The sequence below is a fragment of the Haemorhous mexicanus genome, chromosome 17 (assembly GCF_027477595.1).
Source record: "Haemorhous mexicanus isolate bHaeMex1 chromosome 17, bHaeMex1.pri, whole genome shotgun sequence".
Taxonomy (NCBI): Eukaryota; Metazoa; Chordata; class Aves; order Passeriformes; family Fringillidae; genus Haemorhous; species Haemorhous mexicanus.
Window position 1 is genome coordinate 263,550 of NC_082357.1, and position 26,238 is coordinate 289,787.

General features: G+C 43.3%; 2 protein-coding genes across 4 annotated transcripts in view; one reads left to right on the forward strand and one right to left on the reverse strand.

Annotated features, from left to right (window-relative positions):
- The window catches only part of TMEM204 (transmembrane protein 204), a 28,174-nt gene extending 10,593 nt beyond the window's left edge, over nt 1-17,581 (reverse strand). Inside the window, exons 1-2 of the mRNA XM_059861703.1 lie at nt 16,491-17,581; nt 3,520-3,675 (exon numbers count right to left, since the gene is read on the reverse strand). Of these exons, the coding sequence (XP_059717686.1) occupies nt 3,520-3,675; nt 16,491-16,770 (436 nt within the window). The 5' untranslated portion in view covers nt 16,771-17,581. The remainder of the gene's footprint in view (nt 1-3,519; nt 3,676-16,490) is intronic.
- IFT140 (intraflagellar transport 140) overlaps nt 1-26,238 on the forward strand; it is an 85,044-nt gene that overhangs the window by 51,676 nt on the left and 7,130 nt on the right. For all 3 annotated transcript variants that reach the window (XM_059861691.1, XM_059861690.1, XM_059861692.1), the window contains exon 19: nt 24,508-24,685. In XM_059861691.1, the coding sequence (XP_059717674.1) occupies nt 24,508-24,685 (178 nt within the window). The remainder of the gene's footprint in view (nt 1-24,507; nt 24,686-26,238) is intronic.

Genomic DNA, 26,238 nt, shown 5'->3' on the forward strand with positions numbered 1-26,238 from the left:
TTCTGTTGGCTGTTATCCATCCTATATTCACCACATGGAGTTTGTAACAGGTCCTTGGAAAAAAACAGAAACCCCAAAACCCTCTAGAGGAAAATTTCTGAGCATTGACACAAAATTCCATGTACAGCTCTGGTTCCATTTTCACTAGGAACCTTTTCCAAAGCAAACAGATCACTTTCCTGTGAACAGGGGGTGTGAGGCTGCGGAGCTTTGGAGCTGTGTGAATCCCATTGCTGTCCCAAACAGCATTGCTGTTTCCTCTCTCCTTTGCTTCCTGGGGCTTGATTTTGTGTCAGAGGTCCATCCTTTTTGAGTGGCTGTCAAATGCTTGTGCAGGTGGCAGAAGTGAGGAAGTGGTGGAGTCTGGGGCCGCTGCAAGCTCCAGTGGATCTGAGATCATTGATTTGAGCTTGTGATTGACTTTGGAGATAATACCTAGCACTCTTAGTTTGCTAAGCCAACAAGAACTTTTGGTCAGGCCATGGGAAATGGTAATGAAACCCACACAGCTGAGTAAAAACAAGAAAATTGTGGGTTGAATCTTTCCCCATAATACCAGATTTCAGTCTGCCAGTGACCACTGCGGTTCTCTTCAGCACTTGTTGGCATATTCCAGGATGAAAGGTATAGATCAAGGAGAAGGTGGAACTAGAGAGAACATGATTCAAGATAATTTCTGAAATTACTGAAAGGATGAGGAACTGCAGAACAATTCTTCAGATTATTTGGGTTTTGAAAAGGAAAAAACCAGAAGGTTGGTGCTAGTGTTCTTTCATTTGAAAGTATAATAAACAGAAATTTCACAGCCAGTGCTTCAGAAATGTTAAAAAGATCTAAGTTTGTTCATTCTTAAACATTACCTGCCCTTCTCACACAAATGATCTATCTGACCTAAACTACCTTGGCTTTAACTCCCAAAATGAAGCAGGAGAGAGCCTTGTAGGGGTTTCTCTTGGATTGTTTGCATGGGACAAATGCTTTTAAATACAAGTCATATTTACTGTTCTGAGGTTTTTGCTCCATATTGCTCCTTTTCTTTGAGAATGACTGAGAGGTTCCTGTCTCAGAGTGGAGACTCAGAGCCTGAAAATCACCTGTGGCTCATATGACGTGTGGTGGCCACTGTCTTCCCCTTCAACATGGAACTCTCAGTCTCCAGATGCAGCAGCAGCCCTTCATCAGAGCAGTGGATTTGCTGGGCTTTCTCACTGCACCTGGGTTTTGTCTGATTTCAAAGACACGTGATCTATAATGTCTAAAATGCTGTCCCCTGAGCCCAGTCCAGGGAGTTTAGTGAGTGCAAATTCCCAAGGAATCAGCAGTTGATGTAACACTTTTCTGGAAAACTAAGGAGGTCTCCAAGAAGTCTTCTTTTATATTGGGTTAATGCAGATATAATGACTTCTTCCCACTTTTTTCACAAGTGTGCATTCTAGAAGACTTCAGGTGATTGTTCTGGATATCAGGAAGGAACTGGTTTAAACGTAAAGTTTCAGTTGGATAATGAGATGGAAAATGAATATCATGACTTCAAGGCAGAAAACCATCTGATGATGGTAAAGGAGAGCGTGGCATAACTGCAAAGGAGGCTGGGGAATGGGGCAGGGATAATCACTGTGTTATTTCTGCAGATTCACACAGCACAATATCTGTCCTCATATCACAGGCTGCCAGATCCATCCCTTTTGAACACAGACAGACAGCTCGACATAGGCTCCTTGATCCAAAAGCTTCTTCAGCCATTCTCATTAGTGTTCTGTTATCACTCTGACTGTGGCTTTTCTCCCATGTGTCCTCCCAGCACCAGGGATTTCAAGGTTCAGCTTGCATAACAGGTAATAGCAGGCATTTCCTCCTCCTGTGTCGGGATATCCTGGCGCCCTTCAGTCTCTTTCTGACTGTGTTTAAAACGGACTCCAGCACAGGAAAAAAAAAAAAAAAAAAAAAGGCAAAGAAAAAGAGCCCTGTCTAAAATTAGCAGCCATGGTAGAAGAAAGGCCCATGGCAGTCCCCTGTGCTGTTTGTCAATGAAACAACACATCCAAACAGGGCCAGAATGCATTTCCGCTCTGGAAAAACAGGTCAGGCTTGGAGAGGATGGGGGAGTACAGCAGGTATCACACTGAAATTCAGGGAGAACTATTCAGAAGGTATCCCCAGTTAGACAGACACAAAGGGGCTGCAGGGAGGGCTATCGTGGCAAGGTTGTGTATCTGTCTTTTGGAAGCACTGTCTGGGTGCTTGAGGCACGTGCTGCACCTGGAAGATGGATCAAGTGCTTTGAGAGTTACAGAACCTCTGCAGTCTCCTCCTCTCATCTGGATTTCAGGTTCCTCATCCTTAGTAGACCTAAAAACACCTAACAATTTTATTGCCATGAGACTGTACTTAAACCACCTAGGCCAGATTCTGATCTTGCATTTTTGAAAACTTGAGGTCTCTGTAGTTTTATGCCATTCTTAATATTTTGAGTTGTTAAAGTCAAAATTAAAACTTTAAATAAAATGGGTTGCTTTATTATAACCTTACATTCTTTACATTAATAATATATATATATACACACACATCTATTATAATGTAAAGAATGTATATAAATATATATATATAAAAGTAAATATTGTATTATTTTATATATATATAAATGTTGTATATATATATATATATATATATATATATATAAAAAAATGTTGTATTTATATATATATATATATATATATAAATGTTGTATTTTTATATATATATAAATGTTGTATTTTTAATCTGATCTTGTAATCAGCTTGATTGTTACTCCATTAATGATAGTTTCCTGCATGGATATCGTCTAGGATTGGATTCTTACTGTAATGAATGCTGAAGTTACTTACTTTATGTAATAATGAAAGGTGTTATTGCAGAATGTTTACACTTTGTTGCTACTGCTGTCAAAATGGAATTGTGATAAACCCATTTCTTTTTTTCCTCATGCAGTTCTGTATACAGTCCATGAGAACTGCAGTGGGAATTTATTTATAGCAGTCAGTGGTATGAATTGACTTTGGCTTTCTTTGCTGGATTGCAGATGTATCTGTTTGTCAAAATCCAGCTGGTGGTCATTGAGTAAAATTCAGTTAGCTAAAATAAAATAATCATGTTTCAACAAGGCTTCAAAAATTTGCTCAGCCCTTCTGCTCTGCTTTCTTGAGTTCCTTGAGTATATTTTGCCCTGCTAAATTGTGGGATTACTGTGTATCCAGTTTGTTTCTTTTATGTTTGCCTTCCTGGTTTCATAGGAAATAATAAAGGCTTGGGGTTTTTTTGGTTGGCAGAAGCCTCATTATGATAGATCCCAGATAAAAGCTTCTGTTCAGGTAGTGCAGAATCTCATGGGGAGAGCTTGTCAGAGACAATGAACTTGCTTTGAGATATAAACCTTTTTGCTATTCTTTGTCCCTTGAAAGATGTATAAAGCAAGAAATACTTTTCCACCTGGGTTTAAGACAGACTGAGCTCTTTTCCATCAGCAGAAAGGAGTGCACTTACTGGCAAGTTGGAAGACAGCAGCTATGGCCTCCTCCCACCACTGGGTATCCTGGGAGATGATGGGGAGCTCCTTTAGCCCCAGGACGAAGAGGAGCTGGCCAGCAGTCAGAGCCACTGTGGCAATGAGGTTGCAGGCACGCATCATGTCGAACTGCACTAGGAAAACAGAAGCAGCATAAAGTCACAATAATATAAAATCATGAAAAAGAAAATCCTGACCGAGCAGGAGTATAAAGTTTATCAGTCCACAGAAAACAATTCTTAGACAGCAGTCCCTTTTCCCAGCAGTCCCTTGTTGTAACTGCCTTCCTTGTGGTCTGATCAAGAAAGGATTTTCTTCAGGATATTGATTCCTTCCTTTAGTTGCTCAGCATCCCATAAGTATTGCTTCAGTGCATGGAACAAGCAGCTAAATTCCCACAATGGCCCACTGGTGGTGCTGGAATTCTCTTCACTGAAGATTCTACCTAATCCATAGCCAGAATTGTTTGGGGCAGGATTGATGTTTGGTTTTTGTTTGACACAGAGTGAAATGGAACCATAAATAGTTTTTCAAGACCCTAAAATAATAATCATTGCTAAGACAAACCAATAACACCCTGAATTTCTTTTTCCCCTAGTCCCTCTGTATTTTCCTAAAAAAAAATCCTGTGGATTTTAGTTCTTGGGTCTTACTGGTTTACAGGGTCATTGTATAGAGGATTCTTAATTTTTCCTTTTTTAATAATTTATTAGTCTTTGGGATACACTGCAAAGATCCTTATATTTCCATCTGTGTAATGAGGGAGATGGTTGAAATGAAGATCTCAAGGCTTGGCAGTTCTGAATGAGGTGTTAGGGCATAATCTGCAAGTACAGGTAAAAAGCTACAATTTTAAAAATAGGGTGTGTGGTGTGTGTGTGTGTGTGTATATATATATATATAAATTTCATATATATCTAACAGTTAATTTGTGGGAGAATGTTGTAGAGGTCTGCTATTGACCACCTGGCCAGGACAATGATACTGATGAATTATAGTACAAGGAATTAAGGGATTTCTCTAGATCATCTCCCCTGGGCCTTAAGAGTGATTTTAAGTTTCCAGACATCAACTTGGAATATCAAACAACAGACACAGAGAGAGTCACGAAGTTTCTGAAGCATGTTAAAGGTAACTTTGGGTGCAGGGACTGAAGGGCCAACTCAAAAAGGTGCCCTCTGAGATGTGCAATTTGTAAAGAGAGACTTGTGGGCAAAGTGGTGACCTCTTAACAGTGCAGGAACCATCACTTCTAAAGCACAGGGAATCATGCAGGCAGGAAAGGAGGGTCTGGCTGAGCAGGGATCTCCTTGGGCTGAAAAGGAAAGCGTGTAGGCCAGGGTCCGTACTGAACACCATGACAGGGAAGATGGCAAACTCAAAATAAAAATGACGTTGAATGATGGCAGTATGCCCAGGGCACGGGGACCAGGATGATGAAAGGCCTCAAGGGTAAGATACACAGAGAGTGGCTGAGATGGTTTGGCCAGTTCAGCCAGGAGAAGAGAAGGCTGAAGGGTGACCCCATTGTATTCTGCACCTGCCTCACAGTGGGGAGGTGCTGATCTCTGGTGCCAGGACCTGAGGGAGTGGCTGGAGCTGTGTCAGGGGAGAGTTATGTTGGTTGTTAGGAAAAGGTTCTTCCCCCAGAGGGTGGTTGGGCACTGTGATAAGCTCCCCGGGGCAGTGGTCATGGCCCCAAGGCTGCCAGAGTTGTGGCTTGTGTAGGATGCTCTTAGTGATCTGTTTCAGTTTAGGGTAGTCCTGCAAGCAACAAGGAGCTGAACACAATGATCCTTGTAGGTCCCTTCCAACCTGAGGTAATCTGTGCTTCTCTGTTAAACGCAGCAATGATTACAGACACAGACATCTGCAGTCATGGCTAGAAACCTGATTAAAATGTGTCTCCCAGCTGGCTGCTGAATGGCTTATATCAACTGCAAAGTTGGGTCCTTTTAGTCAGACTTTTTTCCTGCTTTTCCTGTTAACCTGATGGATGTCCTGTTTTTATCCTTTTCCTTCTTCTCTAGCCTAAGGTGGGAGTTACAAATATCATTATTCCACATAATTGCTAATGTGTCATTGCTATTGTGAAATAGAAGTAGCAGCATGTGTAAGTTGGCATCTACTAGAGAAAGACTCTGGAGCAGAATTTTAGGAGTGTTTTAACTGGCTTTAGGTTTGGTGGATGCACTGACTATCAGAAATTGGTTCCTGATCTTCCAGGGAGACTGCTAGGAAATGCAGAAAACAAAGCTTGATATAAACAAGAGTAAATTTAATTGTGTTAATCATGAAGTCTGACCTACTTTTGCGTTTACCCTTTTATTTTCCCCTCATAGGCTGTCTTCAGCTTCCTGTGTTCTAAGTAGCAACTCATGATTTAATTAAAATTTAATAAAATATAGTATTGTATCTGAGGAGTTCGTTAAGAACCATAGTCCATTAAACTTTTTCCATTGAATAAAATGTTAAGACGGTAACACACTAAGTATTTTTGGCTTTTCCTAGTGAGTTGATTTCTGATCAGTTATTCAGAAAATTTGTTCAAAGATTTTGTGTTTAACTTCTAAAGTTGCCCTTTTAGCATTGGCAGCATTTCCATCTCTTGCCATTTTCAGTGCTCACAGATCATGAAGCGTGTTGGATGGATAACAGAATCACAGTCAGATGAGCTTTGTAAACACCAGTAAGTTCAGTAAATTCAGAGTGTTCTGTTTTTCCACTCAGATGGACTTCTCTGATGCTTTGAGCACCAATGTTTGCTGAGAGATAGTAATGACTTTCAAAGGAAAAGTGCCCAAAGTAAGAGCAGGTTTGCAGCCATTATTAGTACTTTCATTTGGTGACAGAACTATCTGTAGCCTCAAAGTAAAAAATTGTTGCCATAGTGGATTCTCTTGCCTTGTCTGTATATAGTATGCAGAAGCTCAAAAAAAAAAAAAAAAAAAAAAAAGCCTCTCTATATAAATAACCTTTAAAAGTCTGAAGTTTATGCCAGAAATACATACTGGCCCCTGACAGAAATTAACACCAAATTTTTGCTTTTGCTGCTATTTGTGACTTTTTAAACACTTAACTGTAGAACAGACTTAAAGCTTTGCCACAGGTGATGTGATATCATGCATACTAAAAATAGTAAGTTTCTGACTGTGACTCAGTTGAACTTCAAGCAAATTTGTAACAATTTGATCTTTACAAAATAGTTCTTTGATCATTGTCCTCTCCTGCAGCTGGAAGGGCACTGAATGGGTAACATGATCTTTGCTGCTGTTAGTAAGAACTCCACACTTAGGGATGCTTATTGGCCTAATACACTAGCACTGCTCAGAGAGATGTGGGAATGCAGTGGTTGTTTTGCATAGCTGCTCCTGTTAACCAGAAAGAAGGTTGCATGGTCCATGGAACTGCAGCAGGCTGATGATTTGTAGAATAAGAAGGATGTAGCTGGTATGATTTCATTAAATGGGAAGACAATTATTTTTATAGAATAAAATATTTCAACCTGAGTACCTTCCCATCTCTCATGTGAGAGATGTTGGTTTATTCTAACAGGTTTAATGTATGATCTGTCATATTTTGGTTTTGTTCTAGAGTTGCAATGATTCCTCTTGGGGAAAAAAGCAAACTTAGGGCTCATTTTCAGGCTAAACAATTGTATGACTCCTAGATCATCAAGTCAAGCTGTTCCTCCAGCACTGCCAGGGCCCCCAGTAACCACATCCCCAGGTGCCACACCTGCTAGATCCCTCCTGAGGGATGGGGACTCCGCCCCTACCTCAGGCAGACCATCAAAGATATATAACTCTCATAATAATGCATAAAGCCCATTCTTCTTGCAGTAGAGCTTGTTAATTGTATTCAGCCTGAAAATGTGAGGTGACTGTGCTTCCTTACTTACCACTGTGACTTTGCATGCTGTCAGCTCAGCACATTGTTATTTTATTTTGTATGTGCACAACCCTAAGCTGAGCCTCTGCACCAGCACCTCTGGCCTCTTTATAGTGATGACAGCCAATGGACAGTGTAGATTAAGAAAGGGAATTGAGTGTGTAATGTTAAAGTATTTCTTCAGAGCTCAGCCCAGCGCCAGTGAAGAGGGAAATCTTGTTGAGGAAGGCCAGGCCACAAAGCTGTTTTCCTGCTCGAATGACTGCTCAATCCAGGAATAAATATTTCTAATATCTTATAAAACTGGCTGCAATATAGTTTTTGTAAAAGCTGGGGAATTTATTATTTACCTTTGTGCTCTTTTACTCTATTTTAAATTATATGTACAGCAAAAATGCCTCAATAGCCAGCTTTATAGTCTATTTTGATGAGTTTTCTAGAGATTTAATAATTAGTATCAATTTAGGATCAGCTGTTCAACTATTTCAGCTTCATTTATAGTAGCCATGATTCCCGTGTCACTTTTTGTGGTCACTGCAGACTTCATCAACTTTTGCATTTTGTTTGCTAATGGCAGTTTGTAAAACCAGATGGTCATAGTGGGTTTAGTGTCTGCAGTTACTGGTGGCATTTCTGTTAACCCCTCACTTCTAGAACCTATTGCCTAAGACTGTCATGCCATAGGTATTTTGGATATTCTACTTCTTTTGTTTTGTTAAACTCATTGTTGTTAATGTCACTCGTCTCTTGAAATTTAACTGTGATGGAGTTCCCTGTGGCCAGAGGTGGAGGTTCCCTGTAACTAGAGGTCAATAATTCCTGCAGAATAGACCTAGGCACTGCAGAAGGTGTTCATTCCTTTGTGTGCATCTGACAGGTGAAAGAGGGAGGACAAGCCCTCCATCCATACCTTTTCACCTCCCTTAAGATGCAGCTTGGCTGTTGAGAGCTGGAAAGGTTTGGAGCTGAATGGCTTCAAAAACTCTGCTCTAAGTATCTGCTGTTCATCAGCATACAGTGCTAGTCTCTGCCTTTTTCCTTGGAGCCCCATTTTCTCAGAGAAGCAGTTAATTCCTGGACAGGGCATCCAGCTGGGACTCTTGTCCAGCCAGGGGTGCAGGCTTAATGAATTCTGCCTTGTTTAAAACAGGGATCAATCAAGAATCAAACCCCAAACTCTAAGGATGAGACCAAGTCAGATTCCTTGTTGTTTTGCTCACTTCCTAAACCATCTCTATCCATCTGGATTAGAGATGTTAATTTGATTTTCTTATTTACAAGCAGCAATTCTGTTGTTTTGATCCATGATAGCCCCAGAAGCGTTGGTGTTATGTTCCAGGACAGACCCAGGACTGTTTGCAGAAGTGGGTTAGTCATACTGGAGGGTAATTTGCAGTGCTTTGGGATGGTGAGGAAGGGCAATCTCACTGTAAGATCACATTATGTTAATTGCTTAAAATGCAAGCATTTCTTTCCCTTTTCTGTCTGCATAGAGGAGAAAAAAAAAAACAGTTAAGTGGAAATTCAAGCATTTTAACGTTTAAGCAAAATGGCTCAAGATATTTTCATAGTAATCTAAAACTCCCCCTGGGAAAGACCCTCTTGATAAACAAAAATTTTAGCGCAAACTTTAATCCAGCTTCTGTGAGGAAGTTATTAAGAAGAATCTAATGACCACACATTTATTCAGTGCATGGGGACAGTGATGATTCCCAGCATCTCTGTATGGCTTCACAATCTCCTGATGGCCTCTGAGATGTAGGAGCTGACTGGGAATGTGCTGTTGTCCCTGTCCACTGTGGGACACTAAATCTGTTGCATCTCAAAAATGGTACTTAAATTCTTAAATTGCTTAAACTCTTAATAATGCAGGATGGGTTATGCTCAGCTGAAGATGTGCCACCTTAGCTTGCGGTGAAGCTGATTGCATCTATGATTACATCCATTCTTTAAATCTCCCGAGGGATAGTGCTTCTTGGTTTTGTAATGAACAGAATTTTTAAAAAATATTCTGTTGATGCTGTTTCCTATGGTTCTTGGATTTATTTATTAATCACTTGGTGAATTATTGAGGACGCATTCTGACATGTACTTGTTTGTCCTTTTAAGTGCTTCATGTTCACACCTTACTTTATTCTGGAAGGAGAATGAATGGTTGTATTTCTGGAAAGAGATTTCTAGTTGATTATAGATGAAACTGGTAATGCTCCTTACACTTAAGTTGCTTCACTTACTTTTGTTAGAACTCATTTTCAAATTCTTGTGACTGTTTGGACTTCATCTTCTTTTATCTCCTGATCAAAAATCTAACTAGATAAGTAATTAGGTTCTCTAATATAATCAGAGATTCTAACTGAGCATGCTGTTTTCCTCTTAGAACTTGATGTTTTGCTGAGCTGTTATCCTGAGATAAAGAATGCATCATATTTTTCAGCCTTTTGTAGTAATTCTTAAAATCCACATTATAGGGACTTCAGAAATGCAAACCAAGAAAAAGCCAAAATAGTGTGCTTGAACTTAAATGTGTGAAGGGCAAGAGTCAGAAAGAGCAAGGCTTCTGTCTTGCTGACTCTTACTTATGGTCTTGCTGTTCATAAACCTGAGTTCCAGCCTGGAGAGCTGGAGTCAGTATTAAGAAATAATTTTAGAAGAAACCCTTGAAATTTAAAAAAAACCCCACCACTTCAGTCAAACTTCTGGCAATGAATAATGTGTTTCTTTTGTTTTGGATGTCAGCAAAGGGGAGATGTGCTGAGCAGTCTCTGCAGCTGCCCTGGAGATCAGCTGAAGCTGTGCCTTGGACACCAAGAGCATTATGAAAGTGCAAAGTACAACTGTGCTTCATTTTACAACACAGGCATAGGAGGTCAGCACTCACTGTTAAAACAGTTCTGAGATAATAGGGACAATAAATAGAACCACTGTAATTATCAGCATCATGCTGTGCCTCCCAAACCTGTGCTGTATTTATAAAGTCTTTGACATTTAATTTCTTCTGTCAGTTTAAACATGTGGTATTTATATTGCTAGCCTCTTTGAGTATGAATTAGGAAATACATGGGAAAACCTAAAAAGTACCTGTGAAACAAACTAAGCTGAATGTTGGCAGTATCTCAGTGCACCTCTGCATGACTGTGTCACTGAGACCATGGGAAGGTTTAAAGAGATGCTTCTGTGATGCAAATGTATTTTGATGGTCTGAATAGTCACTGATTTTTTTTTAAGTGAAACAGCTCTGAATTTCTTTTTTGCCTCCTACCCATTCCACATGATTATGTTGTTTGCAGGTCTTACTGACTTTGTCCTGAAAAAGGAAGTCTCGCCTGCTCTTCTTGAAAAGTCTTTGCAAGTAGCCATAGAGCTTTCAGCAGCAGGAGTCTTCAGTACATTCTGTTGCTGGATGAATGTCTTAAAAATTATGGATGTGTTGGATATCTCAAAAATTATTTTGCTTTTTTCACCTCCTGGGAGGCTTTCTGGAGCAGGCAATTTATGCCTTTTTTTTTTTGTTTTGTTTTGTTTTGTTTTGCCCTTAAAAAATAGTAATTTAAGGAAGAGGAAGGGAGCAGGGAAAGCCCAATCTGGTTTTGCACAATTACAATAGTGTTCTGATGTGACCAACTGGTGGAATCTTCCAACCCTTTAAGTATTTTGGAACTTGGCCATTCAGCTCACCCAAGTGTGAAACTTCAGATTTGAATATTTATTTTGAAAGGCAGACAGATGTTGCTGGGGAGAGTTGGTGGGTGTTTTTTATAACAGCTTCACTTGTTACTTTTGAAGACATGGCTCCATTAATTATTTTCAACATAAGCAATTGCTTATGGTTAAGTGATGGGCCTTTGCAAGCCCAACATTGAGAGCCTTCAATACAGCAATCAGTTTTAATAGGCACAGCTCTTTCTGATGAGATATGAGTTGTCTAGAGATCATGATTTGCTTCTTTATAAACCTCAGCAGGGTATTCTGATAAATGCATTAATCTGAAATTTTCAAAAGCTCCAGAGCCATTTTCACTCATAGTGGTTTAATTTATTTCAAAGTCTTGATGGCAAGAGTAACCAAGCTCCAATTGCTCTGACAATATTTCTGTGCAACACTTGTGGATGTACTGCACTGAAACATGTATTAAGTTCATTTTCCTGTCCTGAATCCCAAGCAGTTTTGCACTTTTCCAAAATGAGTACACAAAATTGTACCCTGACATTAAAATGAGCATTCACTCTAAATTGAAAAGCTGTGTCTCTCAGAATTCATCTCTACTGGCCTCCATCATTAAATTAGTAGTGTCACTTATTTAAATGTTGCTCATATTTCAGATGTTGGGATGGGAAATCACAAACCCTGAGCTGCCAGCTGCCTGTGCTGCCTCATGTCTGTGGAACAGCCTGAGCAGTCATTCATGCTATGTATATAATGTGTATAATTAGGTTTGGGGCTTTTTTTAATCTGATGGTAGTTCCTGTGTTCTCCAGATGTACTTGGCCTCCTTTCTGGGTTTCTGTGTATGGAAACATAGATGTGTAGACAAGTTAATGCATTTACAGCACACTCTGCTGCTTGACTCAGCCTGGCTTCCAGCCTGCCAGATTTCAGAGAAACTGGAAATTTTGGAGACATTGGAACTTCATGTAAATGCAGAGGATGTGGGCATTAAGGTGAATGGCTGCCTCTGTATCAAACCTCAGCTCCTCATTCCCACTCTGAGCAGCTTCCTGCCTCAGCCAGCAAGTGTCCCTGTGTCCGTGTGTGTGCAGCAGTCGCCCGCCCAGGCTGGACAGGTGTTTATTTGACAGCACTGAGGCAGTCGTGTAGCTGCTCCTGATCCCGTGCCTCTCCCCAGCATCAGTTATACTCCTTGGGAGAACTGCAAGTCCACAAGCAGTCCAGCTCTGAGCATCAGAAGTTGAAACACACATCCTGCTGTTGCAATTTTCCTAGTGTCTCCTGCAGCCCGAAGAACCCAGTGAGGTTCTGTATCTTTTAAACCCCTCCCTATTCCTGAATTTCCACACTGTTCCTAATGTTCTTTAGACAAGGAGGGACAAACTGGGGCCTTGGCTGATGAATAAATCATCTCCCTGTGCCCATCCAGAGATAGCTCAGAGCACAGCAGAACTTAAGGGTATGTTTGAACCCTACGGCGTGATTAAAAATATCTAAGATGCTTTCAAGCAATCCAGTGTGTTCATGCAGTATTCCTGGCATGGTACTTGGCCAGGATCTAGGTGGCTCTGAGAAGGGTTCAGTGCTGCTGTAGCTGCACGTTCTCACCACTCAAGGCAGCTCACGTGCCCCTCTGTGGGGCCACATTGCTGGGTGTGCTGCCCTTGCTCACACGTGGCATGGGCACAAAGCTCACTGCTGACTGCTCATGACTTGCTGTCTTACTCCAGCTCCTACTGAGACTACTACCTCTGGGCTGTTTTTGAAGCATAAAGAGATGCAGGCAAAGCATAATCTTTCAAAATTTTTCAACAGCTCTGAAACTGCAACTCCATAATCTTTGTCAAATGTCTTTGCCTACACACAGGTGAAAGGAGAGTTAGGCTACCTGGCCAGGTTTCCTTAAAGTGTTTGAAGAGGGGCTATACAAGCTGAGTTCTCAGTGAAGTGTTCAAGTTTGTATCATTCAGTGGTTTGTCCAAGCTATAAAAACTTATATTCATGTCCTCACAGCTGGGCTGATTCTCGACATAGGTGAAGGTTTCAGATCTGAGAGTTTATTACCACTAAAAAACGAGCAATCTCACCCCTCCTTACACTTTTATGACTTAGTGTTAGCAGCAGCACTTGTTGGACTCTGATACCACTGCTTAATGCAATAGAAAAATATCCACCAAAAACCCTCTCCCACGCCATGTCCAAAACTTCCATCCCAACCTGGGGATTCTTTTGCTGTTAGTCATCTGAACCATCAAAGAAGCTTTTCAGCATCACAGGGGGGGTTTGAAAGAGAGGTGCAGGGCTGCACAGCAAGAGGGAGAAAGAGAAAGGTAGATAAAGAAGTGAAAGAAAGGGCCTGGGATCTCCACTTTCAGGAGGAGTGAGGTTTGAAGGACAGACTTGAAGTGCTTTCCCACGGAATCATTTGCCCGTGCTTCTGATGCTGTGCTTGCAGAAGTAGTTCACATTGCAATGCTTCATTTCCCTGTATTTTTAATATAATTCACTCCTGCCCCTGGCTTTTTTTTTGGTTTTTTTGACATTTCTAGGAAGAAATCCTTCCCTGTGAGGCTAGTGAATTCCTAGCACAGGTTACCCAGAGAAGCTGTTGCTGCCCCTGAATCCCTGGAAGTGTCCAAGGCCAGACTGGATGGAGTTTGGAGCAACCTGGGCTAGTGGGAGGTGTCCCTGCCCATGGCAGGGGTTGGTATGCAATGGGCTTGAAGGTTCTTTGCAACCCAATCCATTCCATGATTCCGTGATTTCAGTGGGAGAAAAGAGCAGGCAGAGAAAGTCAGTGAAAAGCAGGTTCTAAGAAGGTATTTCTCTCTGCCAGGGAGAAAGCCAGCTTATAGTAGTGCCTGTAGTTGGCTGCTGGATACAATACTGCATGTATAGGAGTCTTTAGTATATGGACAAGCAAATTCCCAAAGAGTTTACAGTTTTTCTGTTGAACTGTGAGATAAATAGCTTGCTTCTCAAATATGTATGTCTGTATGAGTATATAAATACATTGTTTTACATGAGCTGGATCGTGGCCTTCTTTGCATGGCTATTACCAGAACAGCTTTTCTGTATTGTTAACAAATGGCATCCAAAATACTTTGTATTGAGGTAGTATTGAGGAAGGCATTTTCCTCCTTCATGTAGTTAGACAAATGTATATATATGCATACACACACACCCCTGCATGTCTGTGTTTTATCTACAACTGACAGATGAGGATTGCCATAGATATTACTAAAATAATGTGTGATTTCTTATGAGAGAAATTCTTTAGGATGACAAATCCATGGATGCAAGATCAGGCTCATACTAACCATGTGTACATCCAGGGAAACAAAATTGTCTCAAAAATAAATGTCACAGTCGTGTTTCCTACTGAGTTTGTCATGATAGCTGCAGAGGAGGGATTTTCCTTTAAATGCTTTATCAAGATTCAGAATTGGCCTTTGCTTACTCTTTGCTTCCAGATTAAATAGGGAATGGATGCTTTACTCCTAAACAGATCAAGTCCCTGGGCCTCCTTTAAATTATAATTTTAACAGTGGTTGTCAGATAATTCTTCTGAGCACTTGACCATGCTATAATTATTACTTGGAAATTTTCAGATTTTCTGTCACATTATCCTACTACTTGACATCAGAAAGTGCTGCCCAGATGGTTCTGCCATGAAGCTAATTCCTCTCCTTGCTAGGTACCACACACCACCTGACCTGCACACAGCAAGAAATACAAGCTTGTGTGTTAAAAATGCTGCAGGAGCCAAATTCACTGTGCAGGAGCTCATTCCAGTGCTGAGTACATAACATGTACTTTTACTGTTTGTGAATGATACACATGTTCTTCCCGTTAGAATATGGTTTATCAGTATTAATTGGGGAAGTGATTCCAGAGATGAAGCTGCAAAAATGCATCTAGGAACTTCTCCCACAGTCTAATCCTTTTTATAGCCATTTATTGTTATAAAAAGTTCTTTCACTTAGAAATATTGAAAGGGTAAGGACTTTAAAACATTTGAGAAATGTTCTGGTTTTGATTTATGCAGGCTCAGTATTAGCAAATGATGTTTCTGTATCATTTTATTGGAAAATATAATCTGTAATAGGTCCACATTAAAGCATTTTAAAAAGAAATTCCTCTAATATTTCTTTGGTTTCTCTCCAGAGGGATGTAAGAAACTCCAAGGACCAATTTCTCTTTCTCCACCTTTCAAACCATGAAAAAAATCTGGTTTGAAATAATGTATTTACAGATGCTGTAACATACCATCCCTCAGAGGTGCCAGAGCTGTTTTTGAGCATCCTTGAAATCTTGGGAGAATCCTGTAGTCTGTCAAGGCATGGACTTTATAGGCATTTGTTCTGTTAAATTCCATGCCTTGAGGGGTGCAGCAGAAGCACTGATTCCCCTTTGAATGGCTGCTCACAGCTGCTGGGAGTGGAGGGGTTCAGGGGAGAAACCTCTTGGCACCAGGTTAGTTGTGGTCCCAGCCACGGTGTCTGCAGGTATTTTGAACAGCCTTTAAGGTCCCTTTCCACCCAGGCCTTTCTGTGATCCTGTTCCAGCACAGTTCTGCTCTGGGAGAGCAGGTGGTACCAGTAATGCTATGAATGTGATACGTAAGGTTTATTATTTATTAATCAGTTCTGTGATTTTCATGTCATCCAGTGATTTTCCCTAGCTCTGTGTAAGATATTTGCATTCTTCAGATCCCACAATCTGTGAAAGCGCAAAATGAAAAATACACCGTGGGTAATGATTTTTGTAGTCACCAAATTGTATATTAATTGTATTTTTTCACCAAGAAGCACAGTTGCACATTTTAAGACCTTTCTCAGTATTTTACATGTTTTTACCACAGCTATTTCTGACATTTCTGCTCCTGACATTTCCAACAAAAGCAAACAGAAGGGAGAAAGAACTCAACATGTTGTTCATTGCAATATCTTTTTAAGTTTGGGTTTGTGGTTTTTTTTTTGTTTGGTTTTTTTTTTTTTTAGTTTTAGGGTATTCAGAGCAACTGTGGTTGCTGTTGTATTGAGGAGGAAGGGATATCTTATGACAGGGGCCCAGGAGGGAGAAGTGAGCCCAAGATGTCTCTGAACTTTGGGCTTACACTTCTTGGATAATTTTTTCAAAGCAGATCAGTTCCTGAGCTAAATAAACCAGGCAGCAGCATGCAGATGGCTGGTTTTGAGGGGGAACGAGGAGTTTAGTTCACTGGTAGACAGGATACTTCTTATTTTCTGAAATTAATTTATTCGGGAATGAATGTGAAGAGATGTTTAGACTAAGATAACATGATTCCAGGGTTAGGCAATGGAACTCGTGGGGACCCAGATGCACCCTGTCAGTTGTGTCTGCAGAGAAGATAAGAGGCTGCACTTACGTTTGACAGTGCTGCGTGACTCCTGGAAGCCAGCTGACTCTGAACCCCAGGCCAGGGCTTCACAGTCCTGCTGCTCCCCGTGCCCGTGCCTGGCACTGGTGCTCGCAGCCCCTCTGCTCCGCTCTGCCAGCCAGCACATCCTCCAGAGCCCCACAGTGCGCTTGCGCCCGTCCTCCAGCGTCTGGTACACCCAGTTGGGGGTAAAGGCAGCTGCGTTGTTAAGGATGAGGGAGACCAGAGCTACCAACACAGCTGTGGCTACCAGTTTGTGGACAGTCATATCTGACTGTCAGCTTGCTGCCAGACTCTAATTGCAGACAACACGAGGTCCCAGTCAGTGTCAGCACATTGAAATTGGGCTGGGAGCAGGCGGCTGCACTGGGTGTTATGGGACACTAGAGGACATCACCGTTCATTCTTGAAGTCAATTCCTGAGGGATTTCTGACCAAGGAAATGAGAATTTTGTGAGGTAGATAGGAGAATTCCATAAAATAAGAACACAAAGAAGCTTTGTTACGTCCTTCCCAGCGTTAACTTATCCGCCTTCTTGCACTTTGATAAGTAATGCCAGTCTCGTGCTGAACTGGGTGACAGGGAGGTCCATTCCGTGTTGGATGGGGTGAATCCAGACAGAATCCAGTCTCAGGGCAGGAGAGCCTGAGCTGAGGTGGGGTAGAAGAGGTGGGCTGGGATGCTCCCTATAGCCTGCCGAGCGCTGGGTCCTCCAAGCCGACCAGTGCTGCTCCAAAAGCCCACGTTTGGGCGCAAACTTCAGAATATCCTGCAAACGGTGACAGATACCATCCTCTCAAAGGCAAGCCGAGCCAGAGGGGAATGCGGTCATCCCAAAGGTGATCTGCAAGTCCGGAGTGTCTCGAGGAGGTTGCTCTGCCCTGTCCCTCTCAGAAGAGTCGAGCTGTGAGTGCCGGGACGAGAACAACCACTGCGGTGAGGAAAAGGCCCCCCCACCTCCCCACCAAGAGGAAATGGCTGTTTTTGCGGCTCGGTTTTGGTGAGCCTCAGGGCGTAGCCGACTGAAAAAAAAAAAAAGAGCCACTGCCACGGCAGTCAAACATTAACAGGATGCGTTTCCTGAAAGGAAAAGACTATGGAGACTTCTAAAGTTGTCCCTCCTCCCCTCGGAGAGCCCCCTCCCATGCCCCCAGCAGGGCTGCCGGGACCCGCGGCGTCACGGAGAGCGCAGCAGAGCTCCTCGGGAAAAGGAGAAAAGGAAATCCCAGCTTCTGCCCTCGGGGCATCAGCTCTGTGAAAGCCGATCGAGGAGAGGGATTTTGAAATACCGTTTACTAGAAGCAAAACAATATTGGGGTTCGCTGCTGGACAGCGCGACGAAAGCGCTGCGGGGTGCGCTGATGTCCGCGTCCTCTCTGCACCTCGGGAGGGACCGTGGCAGATAAATAGGAGGTGTCAAATCTCGAGACTCTCGGCCCGGGAACAGCCCAGTTTGGGGGTGTCTGCAAAGGCAGGGGGCAGGCGCTGGGGTGTGAATGAGGCTGGGAGTCACCGCCCGGCGAGCCCGAGTCCCGGCGTGCCGAGCCTCGAGGGCGGCTGCCCGCCGCGCTCGGTGCCCGGGGCGCCAGGGCTCCGCTGCCCTGTGCGTGCCGGGATCGCCCTGCTGGCAGGGCTAGTGGCTCCTCTTCCCAGGGCAGGAGCTTCTCTGATAAACCCGTAAAGAGAGTTATTGAGGGTACGCCAAGCTGTCCTTGTACCTGGGTGTTTCCAGAGCGGTCTTGCCCAGACTGGCACTCCAAAGGGCTCTGCTGTTCCCGTCGGCACCGGGAGGAGGACAGGGGTGCTGGGGGGCACTGCCCTGCCGCCGGCTGGTACTGCCTGGGGTTGTGCCCCTCCTGAGCTGAGCCTGGCACAGCTCCTCAGGCTTCACAAGTCCCACACGAGTGTAGCATTGCCTTGTACACGCTGCACCGAAGGCAAACCTCCGGTCGGCGCCGAGACCTGGCGCAGACCCACCTCGCCGGGCATCGCTGCACCTGAGGGGCTGGCACGGGAGTTCCCCTCCCGGTAATCAGTGCGTTAGATTACAAACTGATTTCATTTTATAGTGGCTCCATCTTACCAAGACAAGAGGCTTTGCCCCTAACCGACCGATCTGCTCCGACCCTATACACAGAAAGAAAAAGGTCTGAAATTTTTTGCAAGGCAGCATTTTCTTTTCAAGACTTGTTGGTGAGAGAAGGGGGGGGAAATTCCAATAAAGCTGATATGCTCCTATAATTAGTTTTCAGGTACTGAAGTTGAATGTACTAACCTGGCTATGAACTAAGCCCTCCTCCATGTGCTCTGATAATTTTTAATATTTTAAACAAAATAAGTTTTAAGTACGTTGAGCATCTTCATCCCTTGAGAGCACTGTAGCATCTTTGGTTCCTCTTTTCCCTGTGATTGATCATGTTTCTGTACATTTCTGGTTTTAGAACTTCCAGTATAAGCACAGCAGTGTCTGCCATTCTTCAAATAAATTTCCTACCAGCAATGACTGTCTTTGCACATTTTAAACCCCTTGGATTACTTGTTATTATGATTCTGTGTTTATTATAAGCCAGGCATTCAGCAGCAAGGCAGATGATGTTTACATGCAGTAATGCCAGGAGAGATTTACCTTTAGGAAAATGTCACACACCTGCTTCTGCCTCCACCCATTTGATTTTTGTGATTTGATGAAGTCTGAGTATGTACTTTCAGGAGGGTCCAAGCTTCCTTCTCATGTAACATTAAAAACAATAGCAATTATATTTTACAAATCAGGCTGAACAAATCAGTCTAGTCATAGAATCATAAAGGTTGGAAAAGATCAAGTCCAGCTGCTGCCCCAGGCACCGACCCATGTCCCCAGGTGCCACATCCACACAGCTTTTAAATTCTTCCAGGGATGGGGGCTCCACCACTGCCCCGGGCAGCTGTGCCAGTGCCCGACCACTCTTTCCATTAAGAAATTTTCCCTAATATCCAATTTAAACAGTATGGGAATCCTGATCCTTAATAAAAAGCTTCTGAATCGTTAGTGAATGCTTCTTTGCTGAGAGGCAGGCAGCAGGATGTGCATTTTGCAGCACTCAGGCATTCTGTGGGGCACAGGGTTTGTGTCATGCAACCCACATGGAGCAATCTCTTGGTGGTGGTTTTACAAGGGAAACCTTGGAACAAAGCTTTGTGTTCAATGGGATATTACAGACACATTCTGTGGAGCTGCTTTATCAAATGGAATGTTTCTGCCAGGGAAGAGATTTTAGGAGTAGCCTCATCAGCTTTCAGTGTTTGAATCATACATGAAAAATGCCTGACTTTTCTTAGAGTAGCTCATATAATATCATTAACACTACCTAGAGTCTCATTGAACTGTTACAACTTTTCATGTATTACTTAGTTCCTTGTTGTCTTTTAGCCCCATGGAAAGTTATAACCAGGATCCCATAAATGTGTTTTATTTTAAAAGCATCAAACCTAATTTAGCTACATCAGCTAAACCCTTATTTTCACGAGTCCTTAGAGTTTTCCAGTCTATTGGAAGATGTCCCTGCCCATGGCAGGGGTTTGGAATAAGATGGTCTTTAATGTCCCTTCCTACCCAAACTATTCTGTGGTTCTGTGATTATCTATAATATAACATTATAGGATGCAATAAGAATTTGTTATGTATAAAATATATAATGTGTGTATTATAGGGTCCAGTTCAACAAAATGTGGCCCAAATTGAAAAGAGATTTTTTTTTGTTTATCCTGATCAATGTTCATTTTCTGAATATAGCCCATTAAATAGAGGGAGAAAGGGATTTTTAGTGAGATGCTTCAGACACATGATAATATTCCATTTTTTTCTTTAAGCTTTAAAGAATATTCAATTTTTTCTTTAAACTTTAGTGCTTTAGGCAATGAAAAATATATGGGAACCAAAGGGTTTGTGAGGACTGTGGATGTTGTAAACACAGTTCCACAGAAAAACAGATGTGAAGGGTCAAATGCAAAGCAAGGAAACTTTCATCAAATATGTGGTGAGATTTGTGTCCACTCTTAAGAGGCATCAGCATTTGCTTCCCAGTGTGGCCTGGAGCCTGGGAGCACGGGGTGCAGCGGGGTATCCCTGTGCCTGCTGGGGGCTTGGGGCTCCCAGGCTGCTGGGATGCCTTTCCACAGCTCTGCTCCCACTGCTGCTGTGCCTGGGCTTCATTAAATGTCCAGCTTTGGCTGATGAAGTACAGATGTGAGAGGCTTTCCAAGGGGGTGAAAGGAGGAGGGGAAGAACAGGAAATTCCTGGAGTCACAGTTGGGGGCAGGGAAAAATATTACTTGGCATTTTTGTATGGACAGCAGGGCCAGGCCTGGAAAGTAGAGTTGCTGCCTTTTAGGGATGCATGGAGAGATTCTGCTCTCTCACTACACTGGCAGCTGTTTCGAGATAAACTGTAGCTTTCCCTGAGGTTTAAGTGAACCTGCTCTGCACCTCTTGTTTTTTGTTCCTTCACCTGATCCACGTCCATCTGCCCATACTTCTGAGGGGCAGCAAAACTTGCCCTGGTGCTGGAGGTGTGTGCTGCCAGGGGGGTTGTGCATCTCATGGCTGGGGTTGGTCTTCATGAAATGCAGAGAGAAAGGGAAGTGGATTGTGGGTGCTGCCAGGATCCCCTCCCCTTACCTACCCTCTCCTCTCCAGGTGCCTTATCAGAGCGCTCTCCCTCTTCTGCAGGATTTGTCTACTGGGAAGAACCAATGTCTGCTGCAGTTCCCTGGGGACCGTGGCTGTTGCTCTTGCCTGTGCAGCTCTAAGCAAACCAAATGGGGTATGGGAACTGCTCTGGGCAGAGCAAGGCTGGACTCCTTGGGTAAAACACTCCTTCAGGTGTTTCAGCAGGGTGGAAGCAGGAGAAGGGATGGGCAGAGGGAGTCAGTGGTCTCACCTGCCATGGGTTCTTGTGCTGGTGAGCTGCTCTGATCATGTCTCTTAGAATCTCAGAATCGTGGAGTGGTTTGGGTTGGAAAGGACCTCGAGGACCATCTAGCACCAACTCTCTGCCATGGGCAGGGACACCTTTCTTTCCTGTCCCTCTCATCTCTTGCTGTGGTCTCTGTGCTGGGTGAGTCCATGCAAGATGTGCTCTGCTGTGAGCACTCCCAAATTCAGTGTCTTTGGTGCAGTTTGAGCCTGGTGTGCTCACCCCCTGCCCAGCCAGGGTGGGAGAAGGCAGTGCTGGGATAAAACCAGCTGCAGAGCATATTGACTGCAGATGTTTCTCCCTCTGTGTTTGTTGCTGCCCACGACATACCCATGGCTCAAGACTCTCGGGTTCATTTTGCAAAAAAGTGTAGGAGAAAGAGGTGGGATGGCAGAACTCCAGCTCCTCAGGTAGAGGTACCTTGGTGCCTGCATGGCCCACAGGCAGGTGCATGGGGGGCAAGAACTCCCAAAGAAGAGTCCTAGGGGCAGCAGCCTCTGCTGAATTTTGACGTTGGCAGGAGTTGTTGCTATCCAGGAAAGCATAAAACAGCTGAGAGATGATGAGCAACATCTCCTAAATCCTGCTATGACTCTCTGCACGCCATTATCTTCTACCTTTGTACTTTAAAATACACTGTGTAGTCTGTTTCCTCTCAAAAGTTTCCACTCCCTGTAGTCTAAATAAGAATCTCATCCGCTTGCCTGTTGGAGCCCATGAACTCTCATCTTCCTGCGTGGAGGGAGTTGAGAGCTGTCAGAGCTCTGGAAAAGAAAGGCTTTGATTTCCCTTCCGAAACTCGCTGTTAGTCAGCTTGACAAAGCCCAGCACAGACGTGCTTTCCTTCACCCCAAGCCAGCTGGCTGTTGGCAGCTTCTTCTGGCATGCTGCAGAGCTGGGGACATGTCCTTCTCCCCAGGTGTTGTGAAGCACAGCTGGGCCCAGCTGTGCCCAGGCACAGCCTTGAGCAGCTTTTCCTAAGGACAGAACTCCCATGGCTGTGTTGGTCAAAGCCAGGTGAACATAACTAACATCAGGTTGATCATGTCAATGATGTTTAAAGGTGTTTTTCCCAGTTTTCCCAATTCCAGATAGAGATAGTGTCTGGAATAAAAGAGAAAACTTCCAACTTTTCAGAAAGTAGGAAGGTTACATCTGCTGACACAAGGCAGCATTTTTGTATTGAGTGGCAGTGGTTTCTGTGAGGCCCTTCCAGGTCTGAAATTACCATGCTTTATTTCAATGTTCCTTTTGGCTCCTCAGCTGGGAAGCTTGGACATGTGGGAGAGGAGCACGAGGAGGCTGTGCTTCAATGCCACTCAGTTGTAAGAAAGGCGGCACGCAGACATCCACTTTTGCTTTTCTAAACCAGAAACACTTCTGATCTTTCTGAAATTTGTCCCTGATTTATCACTTTCATTCCTTATTTTTTCTATGCTGTTTGTGTCAGTGAAGGCTGTGCTACGTATGTTGATTAATACCTGAAACCTTCATATGAGTTGCACTGCAAGTAAAAGATGCTCTAATTCTTAAGTAAATTGTGCAAAGAATTTTTCCTGTGCCTTTTCTTAGTGTATGAGCGTGTCATGGTTCACCTGTTCCACTGCTTCCCAGCTTGTCACTTTCTCCTGTGTATGCAGGGCTTTCCCACAGCCACTGGACACAGAAAAACATTTTAATAATAGGAAAACTGGAAGGGAATTTGGTGGCAGGTCATAAAGTGTCATTCTGTTCTATTGTTTTATTCTCTTTGCTTTGCTTTTAGAATTTAGATCTTTACTTTGTGCTGTGTTGGTGCCTGAGCACTGCACAGACTGTAGTGCTTCTGAGGCTGACATTGAAAAAAGCTTATTTTGAATGCTCATGGTTATTAGTCAAACATACTGCATGAAATTGTTAGGAGTCTCAGAAGTGAATAGAATCTGTGAAAATATTTGCTTGTCCCACTCTGTGATGGTCAGTTCTCTTGTGCTCCTTCTGCTGAGCAATTCTGCCAGCCATTCCAGCTGGGAGCATGGTCCTCAGCCCATCCTGCTTTGCCTGGGCAGGGGACTTTGCAGTGGTACCTCCAACCTCATAGCCCTGAGTTCTTGTTCTGAGCATCAAAAGCTTTTCTTTTTGTCTGTTTATGCAAGTTTTAAATTAGAACATCGTTGTTTGGTGATTTTTCTACACATCATTCCCTATAACTGAGTACAACCATTGAGCTCCCAGTAGTTGTTCAGTATTTAAACTACTCCAGACTGCAACAGGAGATGTCCAGTGTGAGGTTAAGGCTTTTTTCATAATCCTAATTTTGATTTCTGAACATCAGTGTGGGAGTTGTGACTGTCTATAGGTTGCAGCTACAGCAGGATGGGCACATGATAAATGTTTATATTCATGCAAACATAGAATCATGGACTGGTTTGGGTTGGAAGGGACCTTAAAGACCATCTAGTTCTAACCACCCCTGCCTTGGGCAGGGATGCCCACAATTCCCAGGTTGCTCCAAGTCCTGTCCAGCCTGGTCTTGAACACTTCCAGGGATCCAGGGGCAGCCACAGCTGCTCTGGGCACCCTGTGCCAGGGCCTGCCCACCCTCCCAGGGAAGGATTCCTTCCAATCTGAATCTCCCCTTTTGCAATTTAAAGCCATTCCCCCTTGCCCTGTCCCTCCAGGCCCTCATCCCAGCTCTCCTGGAGCTCCTTTAGGCACTGAAAGATGCTCTTAAGTTCTCTTCAGAGCCTTCTCTTCTCCAGGCTGAACACCCCTAACTCTCTCAGCCTGTCTCCAGAGTAGACATGTAACTGCTGTTGTTTAGACATTGGTGTAAATCAAAGTCCACAATATTTCCTTAAGGTTGGGGTCATTTAGCTCAAGAACTGACCTTTGTGTGTGAGCCTGCTTCTGTTCCTCTTCCATCTTCACACAGCTGCTGGAGTCTCTGCTACAGTCAGCCCACTCCCAGCGTTCTGATGGTTTCCCCTTTCACTCTGCCCCCTCACACCTCACTTGCCTTCCAGGTGACACAGTAACAGCTCTCCTTTTCTCTCCTGTTTTCCCACAGTGAGGCTGTCTGGGAGAGCATGGCTCGCATGTGTGTGAAGACTCAGAGGCTCGACGTTGCCAGAATTTGCCTGGGGCACATGGGTCATGCCAGAGGAGCCAAGGCACTGCGGGAGGCTGAGCAAGAGCCAGAGCAGAAGGCCAGGGTGGCTGTGCTGGCCATCCAGCTGGGCATGCTGGTAAATCCCACAGCCAAGCTGTGAATGGTTTATATCAGGCTCTGAAAAATTACTCAGTGAAAGAAACTGCTGACTAAAGGAAACATCTTTTAAAGTTTTTTTTTATGTGTGCAACATTTAACAGAAATCTGCTTTCTCGGAGCATAAGCCTCTTCCAACCTTACTCATTCTAGGTTTCACTGGATTTTAAGAAGGCTGTATTTTATTATAGTTAAAATGTTTCAACAAACATGTTTTAAGCTCTGATATGGAGCTCTGATATTTAATTTCTGGTATGGAACACAAGTTCCAATTTGAACTTATTTGTTTCTAGAGTGAAAGGCTAGAGCTGTGTGCTGTCACAGAGTGATGGCTTACCAGAGGTTGTTGAAGGAGTTTAGGGAAAATAGACTTTTCCTGTGGGGCTGGAGAGCTCTGGTCAGTCACATTCATTGCCTGTGCTGTCCCAGGGATGCCTAGTCACCCAGATTTCTATCCTGACTTCTCCCACTGTGTGAGCAGGAACTTGGCTGGATCCAGCTCAGACAGAGGACAAGATCCAGCGGTTCCACATCTGGAGCCCAACCTGGCAGCAGACACACCCCAAAGCAGACCTTGTGTCTCATGTCTGTCTTCATTCCCCTTGACTGCAAGAGAACAGAGATCTAAGCTGGGTTTGAGACCAGCATTGTCATATGGATTGAAAACTGACTGGTGCTGGTTAGAGAGGAATTAGTATTCCACCAATTTAATACCTTTAGCAATGGCCCATAAGAAAGCCAGAAATTTTTCATTTGGGAACTGTCAGAGATCCAGGCATATGATCTGTCAGAGGGAGAAACTGGAAAAGAATTTATGAAATAACCCACAGTCTATAAGAAATACTGAATTAGATAAAAAATAGCTATGACAGCAAAAATCAGTTTGGGGCCATGTTTGGGGAGATGCCAAATCCTGGGGCCTGGATTTGGTAACTCCTGTCTGTGCATTCAGGGCAGCTACCACTGGAATGATAACCTTCAGCCTTTAAGTATCTCATTGCAGAAGAAATAGTTGATGAACTGGGAAAGGTTCAGATGAAATCAGTGCAAATTTCTTAGCTCTTGGAAGGATTTCACAGAAAAGGAAGTCTTGAAAATGGCCAAATAATTAGAATTTGGCTTGAAAAGGTATTTAGCAATCTATAGTTACATGATGAGTATGAGAGCGAGAAAGAGACAGAGAGTAACTATTCTGAGTTAAAGGTAAGGAAAAAAGGAAAATTCAAACAAAATGTTTGTAAAGGCTTCCTGGCAGAGAAAACTATGAGGCTGAAAAGTGTCAGCGTTTCTTCTCTTGCATATTTAGATCTGTTTGGAGAGGTGGAAGGTAACTAAAGCAAAACAAATGCAGTTCTACTGCTTTTTTTCCATCTTGTGCAGAGTCTTAGGGCAGGCATCTTCCTTTTCCACTTTCTGTGCTTTTTTTAATTTGAAACAATACAAGACAGAAAGCATTTTTCTGTCTTGGACAGATAATCTCAATTTACTAAATATAGTGTTCAGCTGGACAGTAGTTGGGTGGAGCAGGAAAGT